The sequence below is a fragment of the Stigmatopora nigra genome, chromosome 10 (genome assembly GCF_051989575.1).
Source record: "Stigmatopora nigra isolate UIUO_SnigA chromosome 10, RoL_Snig_1.1, whole genome shotgun sequence".
Taxonomy (NCBI): Eukaryota; Metazoa; Chordata; class Actinopteri; order Syngnathiformes; family Syngnathidae; genus Stigmatopora; species Stigmatopora nigra.
In genome coordinates this window covers 3,600,828-3,613,517 of record NC_135517.1, presented here as the reverse complement: position 1 = coordinate 3,613,517, position 12,690 = coordinate 3,600,828, and the positions used below count along the sequence as shown (strand labels likewise).

Here is a 12,690-nt window from a genome sequence, read left to right as displayed (position 1 = left end):
GAATCATTACTTCCAAAACACATGGTCCGGCATTGATTTTAATCCCGCATAATGATGCCAAGCAAAGATAATCCCAAACTACAGGGAGGGGGAGATTATCACAGTTTTGGGTTCAGTCTACCTGCTGAGGGTTTTTGGGAGAAAAAACGGGCAGGTCATGCCATTTCTGGAAGCTAAATAAAGGGAAACTGGGAGGAGAAGTAAAAGGACAGACAGGCCACGTTTCCAAGTGAAGAAATCAATAAAAAAAGGACGCAGATGTTAAGACAATCTGCAGGTTGGAATTCCTGCATGACGGTAGAAGCTCGGTTTTCAGATTTGTATTTGGAGATGATGTTGGAATGGTAAAAAGGTACTATTGATATATTGAAAAAGAGAGTAGAAGATGGGAATGAGACTTACAGATTGTCCTGATTCTCCACCTTCTCCAGGGCTGCCTTGGAATCCTTGAGGGCCCTAAAATATCACATGGGGATACAAAAAAGGTCATTGGTCTGTTTATTTATGTGTTAAATAGGAAATAGGATGAGTTAAGATGACTGAAAATGTGTTTTAAAGCAAAAAAAGGCATGCAATGAAGAAAGAAATGTTAAATAAATATTGTGCAGATAAATATACATAAAATATGGAGCAAAAAATCAATTATTCCAATGTGACAATCCAGTTGATTCAAAAATAATACTGCAAAAAAAGCCGGAATTGAATAAAAAGACAAAAAGAAAAAGAAAAAAAACCTTTAAGTATCCTCTAATGAAAATAAATTACAAAAATTAACAAAAAAATATACAATTGTAAAAAGAAAAATGTCTTTTAACGCTAAAAAATCTAATGAAGAAAGAGAAACATAATATAAATATTGTACAGATAAATATACATAAATGAGAAAAAAATAGAGGAAAAATCAATTATTCCAAGGTGACTATATAGTTCATTTAAAAAATAATACTGCAAAAAAGCCGGAATTGAATAAAAAGACAAAAAAAACCCTTTAAGTATTCTGTGATGAAAAAAAACGACAAAAATGAACAAAAGATACAGAATTGTAAAAAGAAAAATGCCTTTTAAAGCAAAAATGTGACTAAGGTGTTCCGAAAATGGGCGTGTCATCAAATAAAAGGGGTGGGGCAAACATATACTTTAGGCTTGTAACTCGGAATTCTCGTATTCCACACTTATGTTTGGTTTAAAAAACTAGTTTGTTCCGATTATCCGATTTTGTACACAAAAGTTGTTGATGAAAATGAGTGTGTGGCAGGTAGTGGGATTTGTGTACTGCAAAGATAGTACTTACAGGTGATCCAGTGGGGCCAGGTGGTCCGCGGGGACCCATTGGGCCCTGAAAAAAAAAAACGGGAAACATTAAAAAATAAGCAAACATACATTTCTCATATAACATTGAGATGTTTTGCAATTTTTTGGGAGATTTTTACAGGCTGGAGAGCTGTCAAATCACCATGTGGGGTATTTTAAGGTTCCTTGTTGTTCTTCTTGTGTACACAACTTTAAATTTAGTCTTTTCCATCATTTGAAAACCGATTTTCTTGAAACTTGGCGGCTATGTAGAATTGACTAATATCTTTCAATCCAAGGCCCCCATTTTTTTATTTTTTTTTTGTATGAAGGCTGAATATTTAGTTTTCTGTACTTCTATTTAAGTAAAGTGTGTATTGGTTTTAGCAGTTTTAGTATTTGAAACCCACTTTTGGCAGGCAGTAAACCATCTTTCTCGAGCCTCAAGGTAAACTACAACACGTTAAAAAAAAGATTTGGAATTCCACAGTGTCATTCATAGTTAACAGTTCATCGCCATGTTTGAACTCTGCGTGACACTGGGCGAAAATGAAGGCTAACGCGGGTATACTTGCTCCCCTCAGCGGTAGCAGGTGAGATTCCTGCGACTCATTTCTCTTCTGTTCAGCCTCAATGTCAACACACATTCACATACACACATATACACACACCCTGACCACTAAAAACACTCAACATGAGCAAATCACATTCTGCGAAGGTGATGAAGCAAACACTCACTTTGTTGAAAAGCCATTAAGCACAGACAAGACATTTCCGTGACCCGACGTTTGGTCGCCGGTCTTTTGGTCGCCGGTCAAATGTACTTAGATTTTAAACAGTATTTGGATATGAAACAGTACTTGGATATTAAACAGTACTTGGATATTAAACAGTACTTGGATATTAAACAGTACTTGGATATTAAACAGTACTTGGATATTAAACAGTACTTGGATATGAAACAGTACTTGGATATGAAACAGTACTTGGATATGAAACAGTACTTGGATATGAAACAGTACTTGGATATTAAACAGTACTTGGATATGAAATAGTACTTGGATATTAAATAGTACTTGGATATTAAACAGTACTTGGATATTAAACAGTACTTGGATATTAAACAGTACTTGGATATTAAACAGTACTTGGATATTAAACAGTACTTGGATATTAAACAGTACTTGGATATTAAACAGTACTTGGATATTAAACAGTACTTAGATATTAAACAGTACTTAGATATTAAACAGTACTTAGATATTAAACAGTACTTAGATATTAAACAGTACTTAGATATTTACTTAGATATTAAACAGTACTTAGATATTTACTTAGATATTAAACAGTACTTAGATATTAAACAGTATTAAAAAGTACTTAGACATTAAACAGTATTAAACAGTACTTAGATATTAAACAGTATTAAACAGTACTTAGATATTAAACAGTATTAAACAGTACTTAGATATTAAACAGTATTAAACAGTACTTAGATATTAAACAGTACTTAGATATTAAACAGTACTTCGATATTAAACTCTCTTAGATATTAAGCACGTAATTTTCCAATGTATTAATACTCTCCTCTCACCCAATCACGGCCTCAAACAAGGCCCCAAAGTCGGGGGCCCGGTTAGGACCGTGACCCCCCTAAGTTCCGCCCCTGTCCTAACCCCCCTTTAACTATAGTGCTATAGAAAATAGATGGAAGTTGCTCAAATATTTAGAGAGTTCAACATTTTTTTTCTTTACATAAATGCTCCTTTCAGGATCTTGGCCCGGCTTTAAAATAATTCCCCCAAATTCAAATAAATGCAGCACAGTGGTCCTCAGAAGTGAATGAAAGTCACCATTGAGTGGAAAACCTTGACCACCGTGGCTTCAACTTTATCAATGGAGGTCTGTAGGATCACAACTTCGCCATATATAGTCGTCTATGTGTGTTTAAGTAGACATGTTGTTCCCCCGTGTGCTCGGAATCGGCGTGTTTTTGATTAAAAGTCAAGCTTTGACTTCAATTCAAGAACTTTCCAGGTAGAATAAGGTTCTGGAGTATGAACATTCTACTTTATTCCACTTTTTGATCAGTTTAATCAGCTTCCGTATGTATTGCGGGATGCAGATTTGGTTTAGCATCAAGATTTTATAAGTTTTTTTTTGACTGAAGGCTTTTCAAGAAGGAAAATGGGAGGTTTTTGGCTTACCATAGGTCCTTGCATGACACCCATTTGGGCGCCGCCACCGGCTTTTTCGTCGAAACCGCCGGCCATTTGAGCAGCAAAGTTCTAGAAAATCAAAACAAAACGTATTTTGGTTAGGGTTCATAATAATATTTCAGTGTTACTGCAAAATTTTATCTTCCTAAACTACGACAACAGTTAAATCACAAATCAATGTTAGCTTTTATGCTAACATACAAATTAACTGTTGTATTAACCAACCAAGTCAACCCATTTTTTCCCCATTTTAAACATGTACTCATCACATTAAAAGCATACGAATGTTTAATTTGGATTAACCACCATATGTAGTTTTTATTCAGTATTGTGACTTCTTAATTTGTTTTATTAGCAATAAAACAAAAAAGCTACATCGCTTCCCTTGTCAATCAAAAGACCTGTTTTTTTGTCTTCCAAAAATAATGATTTTATAGATTTTATTGATGTTCTTTTGTTTTTAAGTTGACACTTACTCCACCAAGGCCAGGGGGTCCATTAGGACCTGGTGGTCCAGGGGGTCCAGGGTTTCCAGGGGTACCAGGCTCGCCATCTCGGCCACGGGGACCGGGGGTTCCCTGGAATTAATAGGGAGAAGAATGAACTAGTGTACTTTCAAACAACAGCTATTGATTAAATCATGATTGGAATAACTTGGAGGTCCTATTTCCTCAAAATATATATGTATATTTTTTGTTAAAATCTTAAATTGCATACAAAATGAGGCCCTGTTTAATTTCTTTGGATTATCAATGAATCATTTTGATCCAATCAGAGAAGAGCTTACTATACTTAAATGCTGCATAATAATGAATCTGACTGTCACACTGAAAAACAAATACAATAAAAACATCTTTAAAAATGGCTAATTTTGCTCATTTCATTTTGAAAATCTAATAAAAGGACAGCAAAAAATATTCCACAAGTTATTTAGTGTCAATCAATATTTGACAGTTTTGTATTGGACTTCCAATACATTGCAAAATGCTGCAAAAAAAAATGATATCTTTCAGTAATATAGTACATATAATAAAATCTTAGTAGTTTAAAAAGTTGCTATTGTGTATATATGCTGTTAATCAAATACATTACAATTTCCCCAGATCTTACATATTAAGTAATGAAAAAAAATCTATAAAAATGGTACAAAATATATTATAGGTCTAATATCGTATTGGTTAAAATACATAGAAAACTACCATTTTTAATCAAGAGACGCTGACTGGTGGTAAGATATGAATCAAATAAAACGCGATGAATCAAAAGACCACCTGCACAATTTAATAAAAGCATACCACAGACTAAAAAAAAAGTGACATAGTGTACTTTAAAAAAAAAGAAGAGACTGACCTTCTCTCCCTTCTCTCCTCTTGGTCCTCGATGTCCCTGCTCTCCTGGTGGTCCCTAAATATGGAATAAAACTGATTCTAACTCTGAGGATTATTTCATCCCTGAGCAATAAATGAATGAAAAAAAGTCCAAAATGAAAGAAGACCATTGGGCCAGATGGTCCTCTTGGTCCTATGACCTAAAAAAATAAAACAAAAAGAGAGAAGAAGACAATAATTAATACGATTTGATTGGTTTGTCTAAGAAAATGTGGAAAAATGAGTAAAAATCACGGGAATACATCTATACCACACTATAAAAAATATCAACGATACACAGGGAAATAGGAATACCGACCCAAATGGGCATTTTTCAGTCAAAAATACACTTTAATTTGAAATATTTTTAGCTTTGTGCACATCTAGGACTGTTGTATTGACCTCCAAATGACCCTTCAAAGTAAGACGCTTTTACTTTGACACAATAACCCGACTAAAAGTCTAAAAGGTCCACACAAATAAATCTTTTATACTTCCAGAGCAGCGCTTTAATAGTTTTTTTTATAGAGGTCATTAAGCCCCGCCCCCCTTCATCAAAGGGGAAAAGCATTTAAAACCAAAGATAGGATAAACAATTCAGTTTTTATATACCACTGCAAAGTATTCCCATCTGGCCTCCGTTTACAAAATACCTATTCGGGGTCACATTTAACCCTTTTTAGTCCACAAAAAAAAAACAAATACTTTACAATTTGATTGTACACTTTATAATATTGTGTGGTGTTGGTTGACTTACATCTGTAATATCTCCGGGTTCCCCTTTCTGGCCCTGTATGAGAAACAATACCCCAGAAATAAAAGGAATATTAATATATATATATGATATAATAGTGTCTTAGTCATGTGGTGTTTACTATAATAATAAAAAATCAATATTATATTAAGGTTGGCATATGTTTAGCAGAATTTACAGTGGAGTCAGTTACAAAAAGGATGATTAAACCGAAAACCTTCTTGAAAAATTGATCATAAAAGTGATCCTAAATAGAATGTACTTTACCAGATATGACTACATTGAAGTCCTTTTACAGTAATCCCTCGATTATCACGGTTAATAAAGACCAGACATGGCCGAAATAAACAAAACAATGCAAAGTAGGCCTATTTATTTAAAATAATAAAATAATATATAAATATATATATGTAGGGGAGTGGCTTTCACTTGAGTTTCAGCCTGAATTTTCACATTTTTATGAACTCACAAAAAATAATGTAATTATAAAAAATCTGATGTAGTGAAACCGCGAAAGTTGAGGCCGCAATATTCGAGGGATTACTGTACACTCCATTTTTTGGAATTATCTGCCAATTACGATATTAAAATATACATTTCATGGTAAAAAAAGAGAATCCTCTGCCTCTGTTTGAATCCTTATAGCAACAGGTTTAAAACTGAATAAAATACATTCTTTACACAGAAAAATACACACACAAAACTCACCTTAGCTCCAGGTGTTCCTGTGACGAGGCAGTGGAAAGGAAAGAAAGAGTTAGCATCCAGTTTATGAAACAAATGCAAAAGAAAATCACCTCTAAAATTTCTCTCTTTGAATATATTGCTAAATGCCTTTAAATCGTCCTATTTGAAAGAAAAAGCTATCGAAAATGTGATTGTTTGAAACTCCTAACGACCCATTTGGATGTTGCTAACTCTCCATCTTGAGCTAAAAAGCATTAAAAGCAGAAAAAGCAGATGCTTCGTACAATCCGGCTGGCAACAGACCATTGTACAAAGCACATTTTAATACAAGGTGACCCCAAAAAATATGTACTCACTCTACATACCTCTATTTAAAGTGACATATCATTATGTACTATATCTACATTTTTATAATTACCAAAAATAGTTACTTGCCCTCAAAACTTTCAAGTGTTGTACTGTCACTTGTAAATAAATGAAAATTTCAAAATATGCTTATATTCGTTTCAACTTTAAATTTAGTACAGTAATCCCTCGCTATTTCACGGTTCAAGTTTCACGACTTCACTACATTGTGGATTTTTTTTCTGGGGATTTTTTTTTTGTTTAAATAGTTCTAAATTTAAAAAAAAAATTAAAATAGGGGTGACCCTACTTTATGGTTTTTCGATTATAGTCTAATCAATTGTTAGCTCCAATTAATTCCAATTATACAATAAAGTTGAATGAAATCATTCGCAAAATAATATAATTGATATTACTAAAACTATATACAAGCATTATATTATAGCGGCTAACAAAAATATAAACTGAAAAGAAATCTATTTACCTCAAAATTAGTTAATGAGTTAAACATACTTGGTTTTCCTTACAAAAAAATTTGGGAACACTGATAACCACAAAAAAATATTGAAAAGTGAGTACATTTTTTGAGGCACCATGCATATATGGAAAAAAAAAAATTATTGCTAGTTTGGAAGCAAAATTAAAGCACTTGTTTGCCTAAAAGTAAGGAAAATAAAGCACTTTCACTGCCCAAAAAAATGAAATTATAAAAGCATAAGGATATCAAAACACTAAAAATAGATTTGTTTGACTCAAAAACGAATAAAGGGACAAATTTATGGATGCATTTATGATATAAAATATGTTTACATTTTGGAGTTATGGGCCAAAGGTCATAGAGGTCAAAATAATTAGCATATTTCCAGGTGAATTTAGCTTGAAAAGGTCAAAAAGTTTGATGCTTTGAATTTGGGTCCTTAGGCAAAATATGCTAAGGATAAATTGGAAAAAATGCAGTTTTTTTAGACAGTGAAAATAGAAAAAAAATAGATTGCCTTGTGTTAAAAAAACAAAAAAATGTACTAAAAAAGATAGCAATTTCATAAGAAAAAACTATGTAGCTGCACCTGTATTCTTAACAGCTTTCGAATTAATCAGCAGGCAGGCACTTAATTTCACTCATGCTTCCCTTGGGACGTCTTTTTCCCCCAAAAAATAAAACTCATTCATAAAAATCAAGGGCTTTTTGGCTACATTTTTCTCTCCACATCACACAAAAGTGACGAAAGATTGAAGGGATATGAAGGAAAAATGTCAAGCTGCTTCTCCTTGACTTGAGTTATTTCCCTTAATATCTTCCTTATGTCATTTTCCTCCCTTTTTTTTTTAAAAAGTATGCACAAAAACTGTTTTTTTATGAGGGAAGCATAAGAGTGAAATGTGAAGTAATCATGTCTTTACTTGGAAAGCTGCAAAGTTTTTTTTCCAAGTAGATGTCATGATCCTGCAAACTGCAAGCTTTGGGTAATTTATTTATAAAGATGAGGAGATAAATAAATTACAACCAATGGGTGTAGCCGGGTCAGCAGCGCAGATGGGGCAACACTCTCCGAATGGGATTTCGGGCTTGGGGCAATCCCGGAGTTCCTCGCAGACTATTTCGTCGCAGAGGACCGTCCCGGTGTCGCAAACACAGATGCGACATGGTTCGGGTTTCCATACGTCCTTGTCACTATAGCGTTGGCCGTCCTGCAAGCAGGTGGAGGCGTCCTCTGTGCACAATGTGCGCAAAGGGGAGGGTGATGGATCAGATTTTGCAAGATGTTATTGACATTTTGTAGCAGTTTTTGAAATAAAATGCATTTTTTTACATTATTAACTTTTTCTTTGGAATTGACGGTGATAGACGTCCAATTTGTTGTAACTAGGAGAGATGGAAAGCAATTTTTCTATTCGTTTTCTGTGAATTTTCATAAATGTAGCTCGCAGGGGGTGCTGGAGCGAACTGACCTTGAATTTTTGGAAGGAGATGGACAGCCAATCAGAGCTAGAGACAATTTAGAGTGTCAGGCTAGCCTAGCATGTATGTTTTTGGGGATTTTGGAGGATTTTGGAATACCCGGAGAAAAGCCAGGGAATCGTAAACTGAGTCTGGGATCGAACTCTCGATCCTAGAACTGTGAGGCCAACACGTCAATCAATTGTACAGGGATAGTTCACTAGTTAAAATTGATTGGACGTCAACGCAGTCAATGCTAGCAAGTGAGTTAAAATAAGTTTTACATTCTCTTCTTGATATGAGATTTTATAGCAATTCCTTTGCTGACCATGTTTAAATACGCCATTTCAAATTTCTCTATATGTTTTAAAACATCAATAAACTAATACAAAAATCTAACAAAAAGCATAGTTAAATTAATCAATCACTTCTATGAGAGGCAGTTTTATACCTTCATTTAGTTTGACACCAAAATAATTCATATCCTCGCCAATTTTACTCTTAAAAAGGGGATTCCTTGGTATATTCCACTATGAAATCAAACAAAAATAGCCATTTAAGACAGTTTTCTTTATATTTGCCACCATTTCCAAGAAACCTATTAAACCTATTACGCTAATAAATATAAATGACAATTAAAAAAAGATTCCTTCCTGTAAAAGGACTAAATTTGAGTAAATATGAACATAGAATTGAACTAAAAGTGCAACAACAACAAAAAAGTATTAACTCCTTTCTCAAACTGACCAACAAAAACCACCAAACAACCAACAATGCAACGCAAAAATCCCATTTAAAAGTCAATCCCTTTCACCACCACCAGGAGGCGATAACACATTACAAGATGAAGCCAAACCAACAAATCACAAGCGATGAAGAACATGTGCAAAAATTTGTACAAGGCTGCTTTACATTTATCGAACAGGCGAGACAAACTTGGCAAGAAGACGCTAACTTGGCACGCTAGTCCGATACCTCCAAAAGTTGCTACTGTACATAAATCTAAGCTCCTCCCCCTTAACATAGTTAGTCCGTTGTATCACTCTAATACATTTTCCCACTCACAGATGTAAAAGGACGCCAAAAAAGACCCCCACTGTCCAAATACAGTAGTCATATTTACCTATGAGGGAAAAAAATGCTCAGGTGGAGTTAACCAATAAGCTCCGCCCACTCCCATATCCGCAAATGAATGAATGAGGCCTTTCTGGTAGGTCGAACAATTCCCGACCTTCATAAAACACAGCATGCCAACCCACCTGGATGCCAGATTGGGGTCAGGGGGGGTCTCTATGGCCTTTTTAAAAAGGATATTCTGATATTTGGCGCTCTCTACTGTTGGCACGAGGTAGCGGAAAAAAAATGAAAAGCATAAAGTGTTCCCAGGTGCGTTTTTGAAGAACTGTTTTCCATCTTATGCTGTCTAGTTATCTTATTGCATTCTGGGACCCGTTTTTAAGCCCCGCCTCCAAACTAAAAGTGACCCAAGCCTCCTCAGATAACTCCAAAAGCTTTCTTACCCGAGTTAAAAGCGAGAAAAGAATGGAGTCCATTATAAGACAGGGGACTGCGTTTTAATGTGGGTAACCTGAGACCTAACTGGCTTTTATTTTGCCCTCCATTTTTTTTAGATGTAAATACACCTTTAATTCAGTCCCCGTCTAGACGATAACAAAAGCGCTAATCTTGAATTTTTTTTCCAATCATCTTTTACTTGCGTGCAGACCGACTGTCACATTTTATGGCTACCGGTAATCTTTAAAGCAGATGGAAAACTTGCTTATGGAACTTTATTCCTGGAAACAATCATTTGCTCTTAAATCTCTCGCGTTTGATTTCATATGACAAAAAAAGGGGCATTTTATGGGATGGCCAATGCATTGAAATGTGAATTTTTTTCACCAAAGGCCCTTCAGCCTGACCACCTTTCATTTATTTTTTAGGCGACCAGTGATGCTCATTTTATGCGACATTGTCTCCCTCTAGTGGAGTGCTCAAGTATGACTCAATTAAAATATTCAAATATGACCAAATTTAAGTGTTGAAGTGGCTTTTTTCCACAATTCAAGTAGAGTAATAATGTTTAAACATTGAGTCATGATAAAGTGAATTCTAAATATTAAAATATGACTTAATGGATGCCATGGATGGCAATATACGTCTCATTCACTTTGATTGGGAAAGTTATGGATTAAAAACATTCTTATTGGATGATTAGAATTAGTAAACTTGACTTATGTTGGTTTTAAAAATTGAAAAAAACAGTACAGTATATTTTATCGCACCTAAAATTTTAATTTTTAAACCATTGCTTTAAAATTTAGTTTAGAAATTGTTCAAATCTACTGCATCACAAGAATGAGTGAATTTCGTTCAACTAAATTACAATAATAAATATTTTATGGGGGAACTAGACATCCAATATCTTAGATTAGATTACTTTACTAACGATTCCTGCCGACCTTCTGTGCTCAAATGGATTAGACATCGATCTTAATATTGAATTAAAAACATTGTGTTGAACACGTGACCATTGCCCTTTAATTTGGGGCTTTAAATTACTAAGATCTCCAGGCTGCTCTAAAATGAAAGTTCTACCCTCAAATTTTGATGCAAAGTAATTAAACGTCATTTAAAAAGCAATTTTTCAGATTTCTGGAGTGCTTCTAAGAAAACAAAATCCATAAATTCAGCTAAAAAACATCTCAAATATACTATACACTAAAAACGAGTGGGCATATAATTACTAACTACACAAGTATCTTCCAAGCCCTTAAAAATTTCATATCCTAAGGGCAACTATACATGAAATAAAAAGATAGTTAAGCCTCTGAGGAGTAGAAAACATTTTGCATAACTATTAAATCCTATGCTGACTCTATATGAACTACATTTACAGTTAAAAGCAAAGCCATAACAGCCAAAACAAGTTTTCACCTTATAACATGAGAAAGAAAAGAGCAAAAATGGACTTATAAAAACCTTCAGTACAATTTCCTCATCCAATAAAACTTAAATCCACTCAAATAAAAAAAAATAATAATTCCACCATAGCCCGCAATACACCCTAACAACCACCATCCTCACAAACCAGAAATTCCTCACAACAACACCTGCTTCTCCAAACTTTCCCAACTCAACACATCCCATCCCCAAACTCAGTCAAAAACCTGACTTTAAAAACATAAAAGCTTACTTACGGTTGTTGTCCTGACATGTGACAACAGCTAATAAGCACACATGTGCGGCTACCAATAGCAGTAGAGTCCTTGAATCCAGTAAGCCGACCATGTCTAAATATTAGACACGCAATGGCCCCTGGAAAAAAAACAAACTTCTTTCCCGAATGGATTCTCAAGAGTGATTGCAATCTCCGGTAATTTCAACACCACTCGACGCCCAACGGCGGCGACCAGGGGGATAAGGGGGGGGAAATCCAGGCAGGCGGGCAGGACTCGAACCTGCAGGTACCAAACCAGCTCAGCACCGACCGCGTTAAGGGCCACGAGCTGTAGTTTTATGTCCCCGTTGCCTTCAATGAATCTTCGTATATTCCCAAATATGAGTCCGGCCCCCTTTTACCCCCAAGTGAGGGTGAAATTTGAGTCCACTTTCCCTCCCAGAGCCCCCCCAAATCAGTTTTAGACCACTCCCCTTTCCCCACGTGCTGCTACTGAAGCCCCTCTACCCCAAAAAATCACTTTCTTCTCAACTTTGCGTCCCTCCGCCCCCTTTTTTCCTTCCTGCAGGGTTCATAGAAAGTTTTTTTTTTGCTGAGTCGTGACCTCAATGCACTTCCAGCAGGTGTTAATGGGAAAAAAACCACACAAATCACCCAAAAAACGTCACAATGAGCATTTTTAAAAAGTTTTAAAATGACAACTTCACCTGAAATATGAAATTAAAAAGCATCTGATCGCACCCCGAGGCTGACTTAAAAAATACCGACGTGTTTGCCTCGACAGGTTGAGTCAAAAGCAAACATATTTTTTGGGTGGTTTACGCTGGACCACAATAATTATAAAAATCTTATTTGCGCCAAGTATTGCTAAATTACTCTTGTCAGGACATATGACACCTAAATGATTT

The 12,690-nt window shown here is 35.1% G+C and overlaps 1 protein-coding gene across 2 annotated transcripts in view; it reads right to left on the bottom strand.

The window, feature by feature from the left end:
* The window catches only part of col2a1b (collagen, type II, alpha 1b), a 41,505-nt gene extending 29,317 nt beyond the window's left edge, over positions 1-12,188 (bottom strand). Inside the window, exons 1-10 of one of the 2 annotated variants that reach the window (XM_077725939.1) lie at positions 11,802-12,188; positions 8,168-8,374; positions 6,339-6,355; positions 5,634-5,666; positions 5,005-5,037; positions 4,860-4,913; positions 3,986-4,087; positions 3,498-3,578; positions 1,292-1,336; positions 403-456 (exon numbers count right to left, since the gene is read on the bottom strand). In XM_077725939.1, coding sequence (XP_077582065.1) covers positions 403-456; positions 1,292-1,336; positions 3,498-3,578; positions 3,986-4,087; positions 4,860-4,913; positions 5,005-5,037; positions 5,634-5,666; positions 6,339-6,355; positions 8,168-8,374; positions 11,802-11,892 — 717 coding nt within the window. In that variant the 5' untranslated portion in view covers positions 11,893-12,188. The remainder of the gene's footprint in view (positions 1-402; positions 457-1,291; positions 1,337-3,497; positions 3,579-3,985; positions 4,088-4,859; positions 4,914-5,004; positions 5,038-5,633; positions 5,667-6,338; positions 6,356-8,167; positions 8,375-11,801) is intronic. The other variant, XM_077725940.1, reaches the window with a different exon arrangement.
* Positions 12,189-12,690: the final 502 nt, after the last annotated feature.